This window comes from Lissotriton helveticus, chromosome 12 (assembly GCF_964261635.1).
Source record: "Lissotriton helveticus chromosome 12, aLisHel1.1, whole genome shotgun sequence".
Taxonomy (NCBI): domain Eukaryota; kingdom Metazoa; phylum Chordata; class Amphibia; order Caudata; family Salamandridae; genus Lissotriton; species Lissotriton helveticus.
The window spans coordinates 723957019-723977579 of record NC_136073.1 but is presented as its reverse complement, the minus strand read 5'-3'; the positions used below and the strand labels follow the sequence as shown (position 1 = coordinate 723977579).

The 20561-nt window shown below is 41.6% G+C and overlaps 1 protein-coding gene across 1 annotated transcript in view; it reads right to left on the bottom strand.

Moving 5' to 3' along the window:
• Positions 1 to 6034: 6034 nt before the first annotated feature.
• Positions 6035 to 20561, bottom strand: part of COPA (coat protein complex I subunit alpha) — a 179637-nt gene continuing 165110 nt past the window's right edge. Inside the window, exons 31-33 of the mRNA XM_078669499.1 lie at positions 15347 to 15508; positions 7915 to 8109; positions 6035 to 7486 (exon numbers count right to left, since the gene is read on the bottom strand). Of these exons, the coding sequence (XP_078525625.1) occupies positions 7427 to 7486; positions 7915 to 8109; positions 15347 to 15508 (417 nt within the window). The 3' untranslated portion in view covers positions 6035 to 7426. The remainder of the gene's footprint in view (positions 7487 to 7914; positions 8110 to 15346; positions 15509 to 20561) is intronic.

Sequence of the window (20561 nt, the reverse complement as noted above, 5' to 3'; positions counted from 1 at the left end):
TGTTGCCTGTCCCTTCTGTTGTCATTTAACGGAACTTTTTTGGACTGCCGAAAGGGGTTCTGGTCCGACCGCTGGTTGGTGGAGACATTTTGACTATATTCTGGACCTGCCCGGCCTCGCCCAAAATGGCGCCGGTATGAATGAGACTCGCAACTCCTTGATGTGTACTGGTTGCTCAGCCTTGATATCATGAGATATGTATGCAGTTTTGGAGCACATGGCGGGCGGGGACGGGTACTGATTGAACATTTGGACATCCCTATTGATATTAAGTTCTGATGTATTATTGATTACTGTACTATTGAAAGTTCGAATTAACGTTACTCATGGTACTTGCCTGCAAATGTATAGCTAGATAATTTCATTGTAACTGGTCCTGTCGTACCTTGATTATAAAATTAACGTCCACCGATTCCGCAATTGTTAGACACCTTAGTTCCTGCAACCTAATGGCCCGCCCGTTACGTTTTTTCTACAGTGTAAATGTCCCCTCGTCATATACGATTCCAGTTTGCTCCGTGGCCGGCCCACGTGGTTGTAGGCCCGTATTTTTATGCTGACATCTTTTTCAATCAAGGTTTTAAAAGAAAAAAAAAAAAGGCTACTATTTTCAAAATAAATAAAGGACAAGTAAAATGAAGCAATTTTGGTTATGAAAAATTAGAAAGGCATGGTACATACGAACAATGCGAAAAGAATAGTCAAGATCTGTCGTATTTTTGCATTCCTGCAGCATAAGCAATAGGTAAAGGATCCGGATATTTAGATATATCTATGAATAGGACAATAGACCAGTTCCTCTGGGCTGCAATGCCGAGATGCAAGGTACTGCTTCCCAAAGAAGATAAGTTAGGCACGTGGTAGGTAAAAACATTTTCGTGTTTTTGCGCGCTGATGTGCTTTGTACGCTGTCACCCCCCCCCCCCCCCTCTTCTCTTTCTCTGCAGGTTAATATCGGAATTTCAGCTGGAGCATGGAGAAGACCCAGAATGCACCGTGTTACACGCAGAAAGAAGAATTGTATGGTATGAATGCGCGCATGGGCCCCGATTTGTGTTGTATGAATGCTCATGTGTGGCGCACGTCTGGGTTGACGGACGAATGCTTTTTTTTTGTATGACTGAGGTATGGATCGAGCGGTTAATGGAATAAGAAAAACGAGCCCGAACATGATACCTGCATGTGAAGGACGAAAAAGAATATAGCACTTACCTTACCTAGGAACGACTCTCTCCCTCTCTGGAGCTAGTGAATGGGAGAGTGGCCTACGCCAGAAACTTGAAGGGTTATTGTAGTACCTCGGACCCCAACTGATATCCCAAATGAACGCCCTAAATGACGCGCACCAGTGAGTCAACTTAATGTGCAGACTAGATGAGAACAGTTAAGGATACCCCGGGTTGGGGTTCATCCAAAATCCCCCCTCAGCCCAGAAATTAGGGATATTGTCATGTTTTAGATTCACCCCCTCTTCTTCCATCCTCATAGAAAAGTCAGAATTGCACCATCGCACATCCGACAGACACCCCTCCTTTACCTCAACTTGGATCGTCATTTGTTAGATGTTGGAAGACCCCACCGTGAGTATAAGCACGACTGGACCAGTGTCCGACCAATTAAAAGGAGTAAGTATTTATTGAAGCGAGGTTACCAACAGAAATTGTCTGCTATTAGGAAGGAAGGAGAACGAAGAGCTCGACCCCCAAATGAATTAAATGGAGTACTGAAAATATGCAACACGCATGAAAAGGCTCTTTCGCCAAAAATAGCCCTCTGTTTTATCTTAAGTTTTCGTACTTGATGTATGTACTGTCGCACCCTATCTGGTATTTGTGTATACGTAAACTATGAATTTATGTTTTCCCTCAGCTTGTGTTTTATACGTGAAACTGACCCGTACTGATCTATATGTGTGTGCACTGAATAGCCTATTATTGTACACGTCTCTCTCCCTCTCTCTCTCTCTCCCTCTTTTTATGTTGTACGTGTACTAATAGCCTATTTGGTACGCACGACGCTCTCTCGCTCCCTTTTGTATAAATGACGACACTGTACCTCGCCGGTACGGGAATAATTGGCTTTTAGACACGACAGTGTTTGAACAAATTGACAGAAACAAAACGATCGTATTTTGCCATATTACTGCCTCTCCTTTCTGTAAAATGATGAAACTTAATTGGCTGAGAAAGAAAGGACAGGTGAGACGACTGATGTCCCCTAATCTGACCCTTAAAAAGGGAACTATATGTCAGTGGCTTTTGTCTTAAGTACTTTGGTAACACCACCCTCATCGTTCGGATTACCACCGCCCATTGTACAAAAATAGAATGTCCGATACGGCCCCGTTCCCCCAGAATGGTCCCAGTTCTGTACCAGCCGTCCCAGAAAATCTTAAAGACTGTAGCTATAGTCCCATGATAACAGCATTTCACATTTTTTATAAATTAACAGACCTTGAAGAAACATATAGCTCAACAGGATTTGTTTTAGACAAAGGCGAGTCTCTACTGAAGGAGCCGGTTTGAATTCGATAAACTATGTAATTTTTAGATATCAGACTTCTTGCCACGTTCGCAAATATAACAAGAGTAAAACGCCAGACAGACATGTTGTTTGAAAATTAAAAAAAATGCTTGCCGACCTGCACTACAGCAATGATGCATGAGTTAACAACATACACCGATGTAAGGATTACTAAGCATCCACCCTATCGTGACCAATGAACGTTTCCCCAACTACTTGGGGTTGGGAGAGAAATTAAAGTGTGTAAACGTCTTCCCCTGCCAATTCTCTAAAAAAACTTTTTTTACTCATTTAAGGATAACGTGCAGCCGTTGGAGGAGAGGGGCCGGATGTGACGCACAGCCTGGCTGCAGACCGGGGAATATCTATGACCTCGACCAAGGTGGAGCCACAGAGCAAAGAGTTGCGGGACAAGGCACCGTTCTCAGCGTGGAAAGTGAAGGAAAGAAGGGCCGCCCAGAAGCCCCTGCACGTTGATGAGCTTGTGCCGAAAGTCCCAGCCCATTGTGCCCGATTGATTGGCCCGCTTGCTTGAAATTTCTGCCCTCCTTGGTCCGTTTCAGATCTGATCCCACTCCACCCTCTCTTCCCTCGGCCTCCCAAAGCACGCCCCCATCACCCCCCTTTTTTCATATGGAATTTTTGAACTTGACTCTGAGACGAAAGACAGCACAAAAGATAGAATAGGGTTTGTCATGAAGGAAGAACGGAATGCGGGTACCCCGCCTAAGGTACCTATGATAGGTTGGTTAAGGAACAGGACAAACACAGGACTGTGGTCCAAGAGCAAAGAATGGCCACACCCTGCAACGCGAGATCTGAAGTAGAGCTGGACGCATAGCTCCACCGCCGGTGCTCAACAGTGCCAACGAAAGAAGAAAAACAATGAGAGCCTACCAGTGATGGCTCGCTGTAAAAAAAGACACTGGACAGACGAACCCTTTTTGAACATTGCCACCCCTTGACTGTCCCTTGTATTAAGTTGAATTTCTCTCCCAACCACTTGTATTGATTATCACCCAATTGAGCTTTCGAAACCTTACATCGGTCACTTTCAACTGTACATGGATAACTAAGAAAGCGTTAACTCTGTATCATGATGATTGTAGAACACCAGTTATGCACATGAGCATACCGTCTAATTTCGACCCCCATGAAGTCCAGACCTCAAGAAATATACTTAATAGCCCTTATTTGGCCAGAACATTTTTGTATGACATCATGTTTGTATTCGAATGAATTTCCTACATCGTCTAAATAATATCCCCGTCTCCAAGGTCTAACATATGACACAGCTAATGTAATTTTGTATGCACTGCCTCCTCGCCTATCGCATCGACTACATGTGGTTATGTATGATTCTGTTAACATTGGTAGCAGGATTATTTCCATCTGCCCGTAATGCATATGGGCTACCAAAGACCTCGATAGACAGCCCAGCCACATGCTTCCCTTATTAGTATAACTAAATGTCAGCTTGTACGTCCTTACCTCAGACAAACAGAAATGAACTAACTCATGATAAAAACTGGGGACTGTGGAAAATGACTAAAATCTGTATACATAAGCGGCGTTCATTTATGTTCACCACAGCCACTGTTGAAAGTAGAGCGACAACCATGAAAACAGTAGCCACGCTATCTTGTCCCTTTTAGGCCCCATCGCGAAAGTAGGTGGCAGCCATTTTTGTGTCACGACCTCTCTGCCCACTGCCAATAGCCTACGCGCCTCTCCCCCTCACACCCCAGCCTCGCAAGCATTCCCCGCGCCCCGACAGCCCCCGGTTTCTCCTGCTTGGGCCATAAGCGCACCTCTAGCGCGACCCTGTCTCCGAGCCACATCCCGTGCTGAACCCCCTCGCTCTTTCATCTCATTCAAAGAACAGGCCCCTTTTTGATAACCTCTTCCTCCCTGCCCGATTGTCCAGCCCGATCCCAGGCCATCACCTAGCCCGACAGATGCAGTTTATTGCCCCCTACAGTAGGACCTCGCCTCACATCAAAGGAGCGGTGGTTAATCAATACCCTCACACCTCCAGATCCGACCGATCGCCCACTTTCCCGTTCCCAGCAGAATGTCCAGCTGTGTCACCACATGCTGAGGTTGAGGTGGGAACTCTACTGTAAATATGTGTGGGAACGGGGGTGAAGCGGGGATTCCGAGGATGTCTTTCCGTACATCAAGTATTGACAAGAATGTGTTTCATGTAATAAAGCAATAAACCTGTGTATAAGAGGCCAGGCCTCAAGGATGCGTTTAGAGCACCTCGAGAAGATACCCTGTTGTCTGATTTGACGTGTTCTGCTCCGTCGGAATAAACTCCTGTTTCCTGCCTTCTGTCTCCAGCGCCTGCCTCTTTGTTTGGTAATCTCGAATGGTATGAGAGGCGGCTAACGCCGGGCAAATACTGAAGGGTTCTTGGTCGAATTCGGCCCTACCTTTCTACACCGCAGAGCCACTACATTTTTTTCTGGGGCATCCCCTGGAGGTAAAACCAATCCAGACATCCTGGAGATCTTCATACCAATTACCCTCATGGCAGGGAATGCCAAACTCATCCCCAACATCATAACACGATTAACTGTGAAGCATGGAACTTCAGGTGCAAAGCGTCATACGTCTCAGGGCCTTTCAAACCGAACTCTGGTTTCTAGCCACATGGTGCTTTGGTCTGGAATGGCAGCTTTGACACAACTTTTTCATAGGCAGTCAAAGTTTAAGTATGTTTAGTCATCCTGTTCCTAACCCCGGCTGCTGCTACTAACAATATTAACACAATGAACAGAATCTATGCCAAAAATTCATGTAGGACATGAGTTTTTTGGGCAAGGGAATCAAATTGAAAGGAAGCTAAAAGGCTGAGTCAAAGCAGTGCATCACCTCGATGTGGTGGCACCAGAAGTTGTTCAATGGTGCTGGCATTGGTGGATAATGTTCTGCCGGGTGTTGTGGCATCAGAGGGAACCTAACTAGGTCAGTCTGGAACCCAGAACAAAACCAGAGGGTTCAAATGGAAGAGGATGTATGCGCCGCCGGAAGCCCATTTGGTAGGCCTCTCTGCTCCTTGGTGCCTGCAGGCACACCAGAGGTGTGCAAAACACTGCAGCATGGCCTCCCGGAATTCAGTGATTTGCTGCTGCATCGCAGACAGCCCTGAAAATTCAGGTGGCCATGGGACAAGGATTGGACTAGACTCCAAAAGTGATCAACTTTGAAAGCGAGACAACAAGGCACAGTGACATTACTGCTCCTTCTCAAGAGATTGCGTGTGGTGGGAAGGGACAGAGTCCCACTTGGGCTTCTTGTGTATTTTCTTATATAGATTAAGCAATAGTTCAAACTCTCTTTGATCCACCCAAGTGCTAAATTGACTGCCCCCCCCAAACTAATTAAATATCTAACAGACTATTAATAGTGTTACCGTACAAAGAAATTCAACACTTCATTGCAGCAAACAGATTTATAGGCTATGTAAATCGGCTTTTAAATTAGTAATTACAGTAGTAAGTTATGCATTTGTGTAAATATTCTTTATTATGGAGGGTCACTTGAGGATAAAGACATGGTTTAGACACTGTGCAAAGGTTAAACAGATAAAATCAAATGTTTTTGCAAAACACTACTCAGAGCAACCAATTTTTATTCAGCCCAGTCTACAAAGGATAAAGAAATCTCCATGTTGTCAGATGAATAGAGCAGAACTCGTTTAGAACATGTTAGCTGTATTTCATACAGCCTGAAAAATATGTTCGACAAAGGGGCTTTTTTTTGGTTGAAGGCAGCAACTATTCAAAGTCCTTCCCTTTGACACAGTGCCCTAATCTAGCATTAGAGGGAATATCAATGGTAAAAGAAAAGGCTCTTTGTATTACTTAAAAATTATAATCTCGACTCTGAGGTACTCTTTAAAAAAATTCTTTCAGTCAGCTGCTAAATATTAGACTTTGACAGAATTATCTTTTAGATAGGAAAAGAGTCTGTCCTTGTGTTATCTCTCTCTACATAAATGTGGGATGGTCTTGCCACAAAAATCTCTAAAGAATTTTATGTGCCGCATTTTGGTGACACCACAATGCTTTACATTGTTTGCAATCTGGCCCTGGAATTACCCTTTTCTTCTCTTGTATAAAAGGACAACCTGACATTACATGCAGTTGTCTCAATTCATGCCTACATACTGGAAATGTACTTTTTTTAAGCTGATACTAGCAAAGGCATCATTTACAGCTCAAAATCAATGTATTTCTATACCCAGACTGTGCCTTGAGGGCATAACTTTGATGTAATGCTGTATACAGTAACAAATGTCAGATAAAACTTTATTTTGACAAAGCACACATACCAACATTGGTGTCCTTACAGAAATCCTATCCATATTAATAAAAAGCAATTTTAAGTGCATTACTGCACAATCACACCAAGCTCCAAGATAAGATCAAGCAGATCCATAAGTTGCAACACTCCATATGACGACATCAAACTTGACAAAATGAGAACACTTTATCAGAGCTAGATCTGTGGTTTTAAGGGATGCTAGTGAGACGTAAGGGTGATCCAATAAAACAAAATCTAGAGTTGTGTGTCTGCTCTGAAGCTATTTTTAGCTTGTTTTTTTAATGATATTTAAATGTTGCTATATGTGTCTTGTAAAGTCCTTTATTCTGATCCCTTGAAATTAAGAAAAGGCACATTAACACACTGGAAAATGGGCAACCCAACTGATCCTACAATAATGGCAATTTATGATCAATTCTGGTGTAATGTTATAGTGCCATTTAAGAGAGACTCCAGCAAAGAAAGTTTGTAGCTAGTCAGAAATGTTTTCAATTTCTTGTGATATTAAAGACAATTTCTTTACAGATAAAACATTGAAGGAAAGATTATTTTCTCTTTCTATAATACATTAACGGAACTGAAGTGGGCTGATCCTTAAGCCGATGACATCCTTGCCAATCTCTGTTGCCTAGGAAGGAAAAAAACATGACATGCATAAGATAAGAACTACCACCATCCAATATAAAGAGTATGTTTTTGAAAGAAAATGAAATATGCAGTGCAGTCCTAACTATTTGAGATGCCCGTTCTGAGCAGAAGGCGGCACTAAAATCACAAATCACATGCAATCATGAGAAAAAAAGGGATTCTAATGCTCAAAATAAACATTCTGTCGTAAACTAAAATAACTGAGAATCATGACTCTGGACATACGTAATCTCTATACACTAGCAACTTCAAATCAGTTGGAAGTCAACTGGCAACACAAACCCATATACTGTCTATACCTTAACTAAACAATTCAAGTTACATAACAGAGCAGTAAGCTGTCATTTTTCTCCTAAAGTTACTGCTAATTTTATATGTGCAACAAACAAAGAATAGAAAAAATCTTACTGTTGTGACTCTGCAGATTTGCCCCTTGAATTCTGGACTGTAGCAGGCACCACTCAGCGGGCACTTCTCTACAGGTTTACCACGGTAGATAGGGCGATAAGAGGCAGCACATATATCAAAGGGGTTGTGCATATCATAGTTTAGTTGATATGCATCAGATGGATTCTTCTCACATGCAGAAAGGATCTTGCGTGTCTAGGAAGAACATAATTCAAGTAATATTAGAAATAATAACAGAAGGCATAACAGAAAATGCAAAATAAGGTGCCAAAGGCCTACATTTCCCATGATATGCGGAGGCACATTTATTTAAATGTTTCTGCCATCTAACCTTCAACTTTCATAAACGCAATATATGGAGAACCATTTGCTAAATTACTGTAAAGGTATCTGAGGGCTGCAGGTTTTTGTTCACAGGTTTGCTCAAACCGTGTAAAATAACATTCACATGTTTCTTAAATCATTTGTTTGCAAATGGCAACAAAAAGTAAGAATGTGAAAGAGAAGCAATAAGAACAGCTACTTGTATACAATGCAACATTGTGTTTGTGTAGCAGAAGTAAAAAAAAACTGAGAATTCTAAAGAACAGTTAAGTATAACTTTCTGAAACTTAACTTCTTTTCAGAAAACCAAGAAAGAAATATCGGAGGTGCCATCTCCAGATTGCTCTTCTTAGGAGGACACCAATTACAATATTGCCTTCACAAACATGTACTTCCAAAGGGATTCAGCTGCACCAGCCTCATTAATTCTACGTCACCATTATTACACTTGCATTTGCAAGGGATTTTATTTTTAAAACATTTTTAGAACAAGGTAAGCAACAACGTTCTGAAACAAATTAGAGGAATTCACATTCTGGAAAGTTTGACTAAATAAAGGATTAAAATACCTAACAATCCAGTGCAGACAGGGAAAGAATTAAAAATTCCCATTCCTCCCAGTTTTAATTTGCAAAGTCCAGTGGGCCTTGTTGGACTCCGAGACAAATCACAAACACCTTCCAGAAAATGTCAGACCTTTTTTTGTGTACATTTTATTCAAGGGGAGTCCATTACTCAAGGTCAAACAGTCAAGTTTAATTCTGAAATATACATACTCTTTAGGTGTAATATGTACTAGTCCCACAACACTTAACAAAGCAGAACATACACACCAATCATAGAAACACAATGTGCCTGTGCTGCAACATTATAAAAGTCAACTAGACAACCGGGAATGGGCTAATTCCTACACTTCCAATACATTCTGTTCGCAGACAAGTAGGTCACTCATACAAAACAACTCTACACTGAAATAACAAGTGACACTGGTATCAGCGCTAAGGCACTGTTTAACAATTCTAAATTCTCATTTTCAGAAAATAAAGACTTGGAGATTTACCCATTTATGTTATCAGTAATGACCAGCAGCTTAGTTACCAGTGGTGCAATGCACAGGGGCCCAGAGATGGGAGGGGTCCCAACTAGAACAGCCTCTTGAGCACTGAGAGGGCACCTAAATGATCATGCTAAATGAGTTCAGAAAGTAAATGAGCATTAAAGATGGCTTTAAATTTAGTTTTATCACATTTTGTGACATTTGCTGTGCATTCACAGACAAAGCTCCAATGTCAGTCTAGTCTTTTGTGAAAAGAACTATGTGAAAATCTTGATGATGAGAAAGGAAAAGTCACAAAATGCTGTTTTCTTCTAACACAACAAAATGTAAATGTCTATTGTATTGTAATTGCATTTATGTAGCGCTTACCACCCCTTACGAGGCATAGAAGTGCTTTTTTGGCGAGTAGCACGCTACTCCGGAACCTATAAAGGATTAGTGGTGAATTAGTATAATTAAATATAAACTTAATTTGAGTGGTGGACAAGTTAATCTGTTATTTGGATTGAAAAGGAATAGTGAGGGATAGAAGAGGGAAGGAGGGATAGAGGAGTGAAGGGTCTAGATTTGTTTTTTGGGGAGTTCATAGCAGTAGGAGGGGTTTTGGGATGAGTACAGGGGAGGTGGAGGGAAAGAGTACAAGGTAAGGGTTTAGAAATGCTTGTTTGGGAGATCTGAATAGTAAAAGAGGTATGAGATGATGCAAGGAGCAGGGATGTGGAATTCTTATAGCCCGATGCCCTGGAAATATTGTTTGGGGTCAAGGGAAACAAGTTTTCATGTGTATATTGTCCTTGGGACACGTAGGCCCACCTCCTGCAGCACAAACCCTTTGGCTGCCAGTTTTCAGTACCACATTATAGATCAGGGAGGGGCACTGTCTGCAGTTAAGGTAATATTTGTGTCCATATGTTAATGTTTTTCAAAGTTGTATTCATGGTTCATTAATTAAAAGCCTTTGTTATTAGGGTGAGATCTCAGGGTAAACGTTGTAAGCTCTGACTGCACTACGGACGGTGGTTCCAGTATAAAAATGTGTACACACGTTTTCAAAACTTAGCGATATGAGGCTATGTATAATGCTCTCAGAATGCTCTCCGGATTGGATACAAATATCTGCAGAAGCTTGAAAGCAAGATTGATGATTCTTTGCTTTCAAAATAAAATGTTAATAAAAATACGAAAGCTGTAAAATTTCAGGTACCATTTCGTTGCAGCATAATTTGGTAACATGTGTTGATGCATGCAAGTATTTCCACAAAATTTGCATAATGGAAAATCAGTGTGACCAGCTTCAATAAGATTATGGGAAACAAAAACAAACCAGCATTGGCAAAGCCAACAGGCCTGAAATCTGGTGGTTAGCTTTTTAGTTTTGTCAATGTGTGACTTGTTTTGGCATGGTTTTTGTAAAACCTTATTGGTGTGGGAGCTGCCGGGCCCCCGCCAGTTTAACAAACATTGACTAAAGCAAAAATTGTTTTTGGTCTCAAAAAGCACACACTGCCACAGTAGTTACTGGCACTGAACAAAATACTTGGTGTGCTGATATGCTCCCTTAGAAAGAGCAGAATGCGGTCACTCACAGTGAAGCCAGCTGACACAGACACAATTTTAATAAACGCAAAAGGTCATGGTCAAGGCCAGACCAAATTAGAGGCCCAATTATTACAGAAAGTTTCAAAAGTAAACCCATGGTATATGTCCTTGCATTAAGTGCAGCTATACGTCTTTCGTGAATTCCCAAGAATTTACAGAAGTAGGACAAGAAATAGTACTCCTAGAAAATATTTGTGAACTGCATTTTAGCATGAGCAAATATACATGCGTAGATTTGCTCATGCGAAAATCTGAGTGTTTTGAAGTCCACTTTCCCTCCAACCACTTTTTTACCAACTCTGGCAGAACATTTACGTCTGCCATTGTCAGGAGTAAATTTCCAACAGTTCTCGTATGGAAAAAGATTGGAGTGGTTTAAAACCCTTAACACGTGCAAGTTAGTCATTTTGTACATACTCAAAATGGCATTCTAACCCTGGAAATATTGCTTACCACTACCTTCAGCCCCAGTATGTTGATCGGCAGAAACACAGCAACACAAGGGGATTGCAATTAGATATTTAATTAAATTCCACACCCCTGAAGGAGGGGTAAAGGAGGGAAGAGTCTAGAAATTATTATTTTGGGGATCATAGTAGTGGCATGGAATTTGGGATAAATGAGAGAGTGGAGGTAGAGGATATATAGATAGGTGTATAGGGTGAGAAATAGGGTAGTGCATTGGCTATGATGAATTAGAAGAAAAGTAATAAATATAAAGATACATAAGTACATTGAATATATATATATATATATATATATATATATATATGCATATATATATATATATATATATATATATATATGCATATATATATATATGCATAAGGAAGGTAGTATATGTGGATTGAAGATGCATTTAATAAACTCTGGCTTTCAAGTGTTGTACCTTAAATTATTATGTTATTGTTTTTGTAATTGAATAGTGAAGCACGTGTAGATAAATAATGATAAAAGCAGCTTTGCTTATAAACATGTTAAAACATAGAATAATGTAACTAGAAGTAATATGTACATTTGTTAAGCAGAAAGGAACTGTACAAATATTTCAAAATAAATAACCCAGAAAGCACTAATGTAGCATTATTTTTCTTATTCTGAAGTACAATGGAAACAAAGATTTTAATAAGGCCAAGACAAATCAAGACAATTTACTTTGTGAAGCGCAAATAACATTTGCTGAAACCCAATTTCCACACATCATTGTTTGCGTGCTATATAGTTTTAGTAGTAAAATTTTGTCTGCCCCAATCTAGAGGGCATTTCACTACAATGCTGCCATGCACCTAAATGAAACACCATCTACATGCTACACCCTTACCACTCTCCGGCTTAATGGGTGTGGCTCATTTACACCACTTGCTCTTGGATTTTTCAGAATCCTTACGAGTGCAGTCATGAGACATTGTCATGAGACATTGTCAACATGTCTGGCCAATGTTGGAGCAATCAGGATCATTGTGAGGGAATGCTGTTTGAGCTTCCGAACCACTAGAGGAATGAGAGGGAGAGGTGAAAAAAGCGTAAGCAAATTTGCTTGACCAGTTCATCCATACTGCATTGCCTTTGGACAATGGATGTGGATACCTGGATGCGAAGTTTGGGCATTTTGCGTTTTTGTGTGTTTTGCGAACAGGTCTATTTCTGGGTGGCCCCACATCTGAAAGAATGGAAGGAGAACTTGAGGATCAAGGTCCCAATTGTGGATCTGCTGTGTTTGATGATTGAACAGATCTGCAATCGGATTGTGTACTCCTGGGAGTTGTTCTGCAAGGAGATATATGTTTTGCGGAATTGTCCATCTCCATATGCTTTGAGCTAGGTGTGAGAGCTGCAGGGAGTGTACCCCCCCCCCCTATTTTTGTATGCAATACATTGCTGTCACTTTGTGTGTACGAACCAGGACAGCTTTGCCTACTAGGTGGAGTTGAAAAGATTTTAACGCTGGGAAGATCGCCAACAATTCCAGGTAATTTATGTGGAATTGTTTTTGCTGAGGGAGATGCTTTATATTTTTTGTCCACCCTGGTGCTGAGAATCCTGGCTCTGACAGTGTCCTTAAAAACTTCTGGCACATGTTTTAGCATGCCTTTTAACATTGGCAGGGTGTGCGTGGACTTTCGTCAGGGTGCAAAGGTTTTGAGTAAAAAGTCTTCCTCTAAGGGATCAGAATGTAATTGTACCCTGTGGTATTGAACAGCCCTATTAATTAGTTGCACAAAACCAATATTGTCATCTGGTGGTGATGGCCTAGATGGATAGAGGTCCGATTCATTATGTGGGTCGAGATCTGTGTTGTAGTCATCCCAAGGGTCTACGTTGTGTGGGGTAATATGTGCATCATCATCCCTATCTGGATCTGTATTCCCACCCCATCAGTATAATCATGCTCATCATCTTGTGGATGAGGTAAAAAAGTATGTTGTGGGGAGCGTGCTGGAGAAATTAAGAGATTTGGATCAGCCAGAGAAGGAGGTGAAAAAGTGTTAGTGCTCATTTCCTTTCGTTTCAAGGGTATTTGATCTTCCTCTGATGTGTCCAATGTTCTCTTTTTAGGAGGTTTAGCGACAACCTTACCAGTTTTTGGGTCAATATAAAGAGTTTTTTGTTTTGAATCCGAAAAATCTGGTACAGACTGTGTGGGTAGAATGTCAGAATCAGAATCAGAATATTTTATTGTTGAATTAATAAAAATCCTTACAATTAGAAAAAGTACAATTAGCGGATGTCCGCAATACAATTTGCATTAAAAATCGAAGCAACGGTTGATATCAAAGTTAAAAACAATTAAAACTTAAACTGTACGTCAGACACCCCCCACTGACCGCGTAGAGGTTTATGGAATGAGCATGGGGAATACTACATAAAGAGTGAGCCTCAGGCAATGTTTTAAAGGATCATGTGTGGGTAGAATGTCCTTTTTCAGTGCCGAAGATTTAGGGTCAAAATGTCTTTAGACCGAGTCTCTGAGGCTTTCTGTAGGGTCTTGTATTCCTTACGTTTTGGTATAGGAGTTTGTGGCTCCGAGACTTTTTTCGGCTCCGAGACTTTTTTCGGCTCAGAATGTTTGTCCTTGGTGTGTTTCAACGCCAAGGCCTTCGGCATCGAGGTGGTCTTCAGTGCCAACGGAGAAGGGCGTGGCACATCTTTGGTCTTGTACTTCGGTGCAAAAGGTGCCTTTTCGGCACCGGAATGGGGCTGGCTCGAGCCCAAGCCAGAAGGCTTGTCTTTAGGTTTCATAGCCAGGCCTGATGATGGGGCATCTGAGACATGTTGCCAGTGTCGACCTGAGCCCGAGGGCGAAGGTGCTAACGGAGCCTTAGGTTTGGATTTTGGGAGGGGGGTTTCGGTAATCATGGACCACTGAGCCAGGAAGACTGTCTCCTCTTCGACGTTGGAGTCGTCGGCCTCGGAGACGGAGATGTCTTCTTCATCACCTTGTTGCTCTGGCTGGACATTGGGATCTGCTCCGAAGATGTCCGGAATCGAGCTGCTTCGCGGGACATTTCGGGACGTCGAGCCCAACGGTTACGGATGGTTTTCTTCTACCTGAACGATGCATAGGCCTGACATTTCTGGTCTTCGTGCTCTGGGGAGAGGCAGAGATTACAAACCTCGTGTAGGTCTGTGTGTGGGAACTTAGCAACACACCGAGTATTTTTTCAAAGGAGTCCTTTCCATTGACTGCTAGCGTGGTCGGCGTAGATAGGCAGAAAGGCCCCCGTCGAAGATAAAGGTCGAGGAATTTGTTTTAAGATGCACGTCGAAAGGGAAATGCGATCGAGACAATACCATTGAGTGAAGAGGGATTGCGCGTTGAAGGGCCTAAGGAGGAGTCACCTACCTCGTGACTACAAAGACTTCTTCAACGACAAAAACAAAGTGCAAACATTCGAGCCCAACACCAGATGGCGATCTATGCACAAGTATACGATCAACAGCTTATATGCCTCGAACATTATATTGTGGGAGCTACAGGATCACCCCACCTATATCCTGCAAGGTTCCTTGGTTACTTGCTGGATGCTGCAAGACTGCCCAGGCCTTGGTGAGATTTCTGTGCTTGTACAGTAAACCAGTATTCCCCTGGAAAATGGATTGTGATCTGTTGCACAGATGGGTTCTTGAGAACTTACCAGAAGCTTCAAGTATTGTTCTGCATAAGTACACAGGTGGAATATATGTTGTAACTATACATACTACCTCACTATCATTAAGTTGAATAAAAGGAAAAACTAAACAAATATGGGGTAAACCATTCACAACTCCACCAAAATGTACCTATAATTGGATTAAATGAGATAAATGTCAGTCACAATAATGTCAAACCTGTCAAACCCTTTCTTTAATAAAAAAAAGGAAAACAAAAAAAACAGTTAGGATTGCAGTGTCCTGCATTCTCTTTGCACAAACATCAGTGTACACTGGGCTTACTCTATGCTAAAGATTTACCTGCTGTGCCACATCTGGCTTCGGACCAAGTTCCAAAAGTCTACGTGCAAAGGTTGCCGCTGTCTTGAAGTTCTTGAGCTTGAAGAAAAGATTGAGTGCGGTACGGAGTACTAGGATCATGTGCACAGGCTGCAGATTGGAGTGTGTGAAATAAGCTGCCATCTAATGAAAGAAACAGTATAGAATTAATTTAACATGGAAAATATATTTAAGGAGTAAAATATTATTGTTAATCTCATGCTGAGCTTAAATCCCAAAATCTAGAAGCAGGCATAATTAAAAAAAAAAAAAAAGAAAAAAATCACCACTCCAGCAATATGTCTACAGACAATTAAGGAGAAATCTATTCTCTTTGAGTGAGGTTTGCAAATTACCACTGGCTGTAAACTTGAACAAAGTTTGAACAAAGTCCGAGGTAAAAGCCACCAGCCACAAAAAGAACTGAAGTGCATGGGGGACTTGGTAACAACGGGCTCTGAAAGGCTTGTGCCAGACAATTCAGAAAACGTAACACAAACAGTACCAAGCAATTTACCTGCACAAACCTTTTAGGCAGACAATATTTAGAAGTTTGGGCACAACATGGCCTCAGGAGCTTGTGGCCTCATTAAGATAGCAGGCAGACCGCTACCAACAGGGGTCGGTGGCCTTGAGCATCCCATCCAGGCCATCGGTCCAACCATCGGATTACATTCTGGCTGTCGGTGGGAATTACCACCACCTCAGACAGGATCCAAGATCCAGATGGGGCAGCGGTTGGAATCCGTTCCCTACAATGGTGTGGTGTATTTATTATGGGTACTGTATCGATCCCCCTGTTTCTGACCCTTGTCTGGTTAATAATTAACTAGCAGCCATTCAACTGCACAGAAATCCGTTATCTGATTAGCCACACAACGGCACAAAATGCCCGTTATCTGATTAGGTCATAGCGCATGCCATCTCATTAGGCAAGCACTATTCCTCCAGCCCCCTAATAGGCATACGGTGTTCTCAAAACAAATCAAACCTACCACGATCTGGGAAATCCCCACAGCCATTGTTTTGATTTAGCCGAGAACTTCAGTAAAGAATGTGCGAACGATCAAGTTCATATGACATCCTTATTGACGTATTTATGTCCATCCTTACGTCAATCCCGGCACCTTTCAGGTATAAATAATACCGACATTGCCTAAAGCAAACACATGAGGTGGTGACAAGATTGGTTGTGATCATAAGAGGGAAGAGGAATTTTGCGTCCATTCAGTTCCCCTGAATAGGTACCTCAATCATCATGCAAAGGAATGGACACTTGTATCTACAATAACCATTGGTTATTATTTGAAAGCCCTCATAGACGTTGAGATGTTATAAGTGCGGTGTATCTTTTATCCGCCCCTTCTCTAGCGTCATGGCATATTCATCGGGTTAACAAATGACGTGCTATATGCCTGCCTCACCCGAGGCAACCTCTGGAAAGAGTAGAAGTGTCCAGGAATGAAAAAATGCACTTGTCCAGAGGGTTTGTAGTGTAGTGCTAGTGAGCCAAAAAATTCTAAAAACAGGTTTGCACCCAAACGAACAATTTATTATAAAAAGGGTGTAAACTGTAGTTAAAAAATTAGTGGTATATGAGGTAATCGAGTTACAGGACTACCATATAACTCCATCTAGGTCGACATGTTTCAGCTCTATTGGGCCCGAGGTGTCTGTAGAGCTTTCGTCAGGACAATACAAAAGAGACAAATTGAATACTCACACTATTCGTGTAGTGTTCATTAGTTGTGTGAAAATTTCACACTCAGTTTCCTGTATAGGGAAAACAAATACAAGAAAAATTGTACATAGTATAGCGGCATATAGCATGCACAGCAAGGGACTCATTGTAGTTGCCCGGTGCAGAGAAGTGAAAAAATTCAATCAAACTCCATTCGTACGTCTGTTTGCACCACATTGTGGATACTATATTATATGGGAGCAGTGAAGATGGGAAGCAATGGATCGTGACACTGGAACTTTAGGATGAACAATGATTCAAAATAAAATTATAGTAATGAGTAATTGTTGGATAGTGGGTCAAAGTTACTATTAGTAGCCCAGGTGCCCGCTTCATGTGTTTAAATGGTTGCAGGCACGGGGGTTTAGCATTATAGGTCGTGCACGGCGTATTCTAATACATGCGCTAATACTAATAATACCTTTATTTTCAGGAAATCTCTCCGCATCAGGCGGGCTATTAGAGTCGCTGTTCACAAGGCATTCGTATGAATAACAAAAGCAATGCGTTTTGCGTGAAGGTATCACAATAAATGCAAGAGCGCAGCCGTTACTTACTGCGTTTAGTTAGGTGCTCGTCTCACGCCATTCTTACCCTCGTGTTGGATGCAATTACTGCTTGTGCTGACTCTGCCCCTGGGAAGAGGAACGCCACTCCCTTGTTTGTATTTAAAGTCATGGACAGCAACAAGGGACTGCTGCCAGCCATGGGTATTAAAGTGGCAGGGACACATTGTTCGTTGTCATTCAAGAAACGGCATAGTAACTTAAAAGAGTTATTTACTCTATCTGGCCAAAAAAATGAAAAATGGCTAAATGTCATAAATAGTCGCTAGAGGCTATGTTTTAAGAAAATTATTAAGGGCCTCTTATTGACATGGTGGAAATATCGTACTCAAATAAATTGGAATTTTAAATAAGTAAGTACAGAACGACCAGGAATAGATCTAAATGGTTGTTAAAAAAATCCCCACCACCAGGACGCCCGATAGTCTCGGGTATCGGGTCACTTCTAGAACCCCTCTCCAAATTCGCGGATGAATATCTAAAACCACTAGTGCAAAGTACCCCGACATACCTAAAGGATACTCGTGACCTTCTAACCCAGATAGCCGATAAAGCATTCGACCCTAACACCATGATCCTAGTTGGATTAGATGTAGAATCGCTTTATACGAGCCTGCCCCAAGATGATACCATGCAAATGCTGGAAGACCTTTTATTCCTCATAGAATGGCCTCATAAAACCCCACGCCATTTTATTCTTGAGTGCTGCCGCCTAGCATTGAAAGAAAATTACTTTGAATACAACGGACAACTTTTCCTACAGTGCCATGGCACCTCCATGGGAAGCGCCTTCGCTCCATCGGTAGCTGGACTGTATGTGAGCCAATTCGAACAGAAATTCGTCCTCAACAATGACAATCCATACGTTTCCAGTATATTATACTGGAAACGTTATATCGATGACGTCCTGTTAATTTGGGACACAAAGAACTCCTTGACCACATTCATGGAATGGCTGAATGCCCAAGACCGGTGGCTCAGGTTTACCTCTATCGCCAACAGAGAGAGCATAGACTTTTTAGACTTGACTATATTTTCTGAGAATGGGAAACTAGAAACAAGGACCTACACAAAACCTACAGCTAAAAACAGCCTATTATCGTATTTTAGTTTCCATCCTCAACCTCTCAGAGACAATCTTCCTTATAGCCAGTTTCTTCGACACAAGCGAAATTGTAGCAAAGCAAGCGATTATAAACAACAGGCTACAATATTAAGTAAGAAATTACGAGCTAGAAACTACACCCCACAGACAATCTCTAAATGTAAAAAAAGAGCCCAAAACCAACCAAGGGAATGTCTGTTACAGAGTTACCAGAAGGAACCAGTAAAGGACCTTGTCACATGTGTGACCACCTTCTGCCCAGCCTCGTATCAGGTACAAAAACTAATAAGGAAGAACTGGCCAATAGTGACCTCAGGGAATTTTGATTGGCCCAAGCCAAGATTTGCCAACCGGAGGACAAAAAATCTCAAAGATGTGTTAGTACACACTCGCCCCAGGAAAAGACTCACTACGACTACCATAAGAAGCATCAATATGACCCCAATAACTGGCCATTTTCCCTGTGGCACCTGTGGAGTCTGTAAATTCACAAATCCAACCAAGACCCTACAATTGACTGACAGCTTGTTATGGACACAGAGGCAACATACAAACTGTAATTCCACCCATGTGGTGTACCTCATAACATGTCCTTGTCAACAAAAATATGTGGGGATGACCTGCCGTAAGGTCAAGACTCGCATAGGAGAACATAGGAGCAACATACGGCTCAAAAAAAGTACAACAAAACTCTGCACACATTTCGTGACAGCAGGACATTCGTGCGATGATCTCAGATGGACAGTGCTGGAAAAACTCCATGAAAAACACACTGATGCTGAACGCACATTATTTGAAAGGGAGCAAAGATGGGTCAATCGATTGGGAACCCATTTACATGGGATGAATGATAATATTCCGTGGCACCAGTTTTATTAAACGTCCACACCGTCTTTGATCTACTGATCAACCATTTAGATCTATTCCTGGTCGTTCTGTACTTACTTATTTAAAATTCCAATTTATTTGAGTACGATATTTCCACCATGTCAATAAGAGGCCCTTAATAATTTTCTTAAAACATAACCTCTAGCAACTATTTATGACATTTAGCCATTTTTCATTTTTTTGGCCAGATAGAGTAAATAACTATTTTAAGTTACTATGCCGTTTCTTGAATGACAACGAACAATGTGTCCCTGCCACTTTAATACCCATGGCTGGCAGCAGTCCCTTGTTGCTGTCCATGACTTTAAATACAAACAAGGGAGTGGCGTTCCTCTTCCCAGGGGCAGAGTCAGCACAAGCAGTAATTGCATCCAACACGAGGGTAAGAATGGCGTGAGACGAGCACCTAACTAAACGCAGTAAGTAACGGCTGCGCTCTTGCATTTATTGTGATACCTTCACGCAAAACGCATTGCTTTTGTTATTCTAGCGAATGCCTTGTGAACAGCGACTCTAATAGCCCGCCTGATGCGGAGAGATTTCCTGAAAATAAAGGTAGTATTAGTATTAGCGCATGTATTAGAATACGCCGTGCACGACCTATAATGCTAAACCCCCGTGCCTGCAACCATTTAAACACATGAAGCGGGCACCTGGGCTACTAATAGTAACTTTGACCCACTATCCAACAATTACTCATTACTATAATTTTATTTTGAATCATTGTTCATCCTAAAGTTCCAGTGTCACGATCCATTGCTTCACATCTTCACTGCTCCCATATAATATAGTATCCACAATGTGGTGCAAACAGACGTACGAATGGAGTTTGATTGAATTTTTTCACTTCTCTGCACCGGGCAACTACAATGAGTCCCTTGCTGTGCATGCTATATG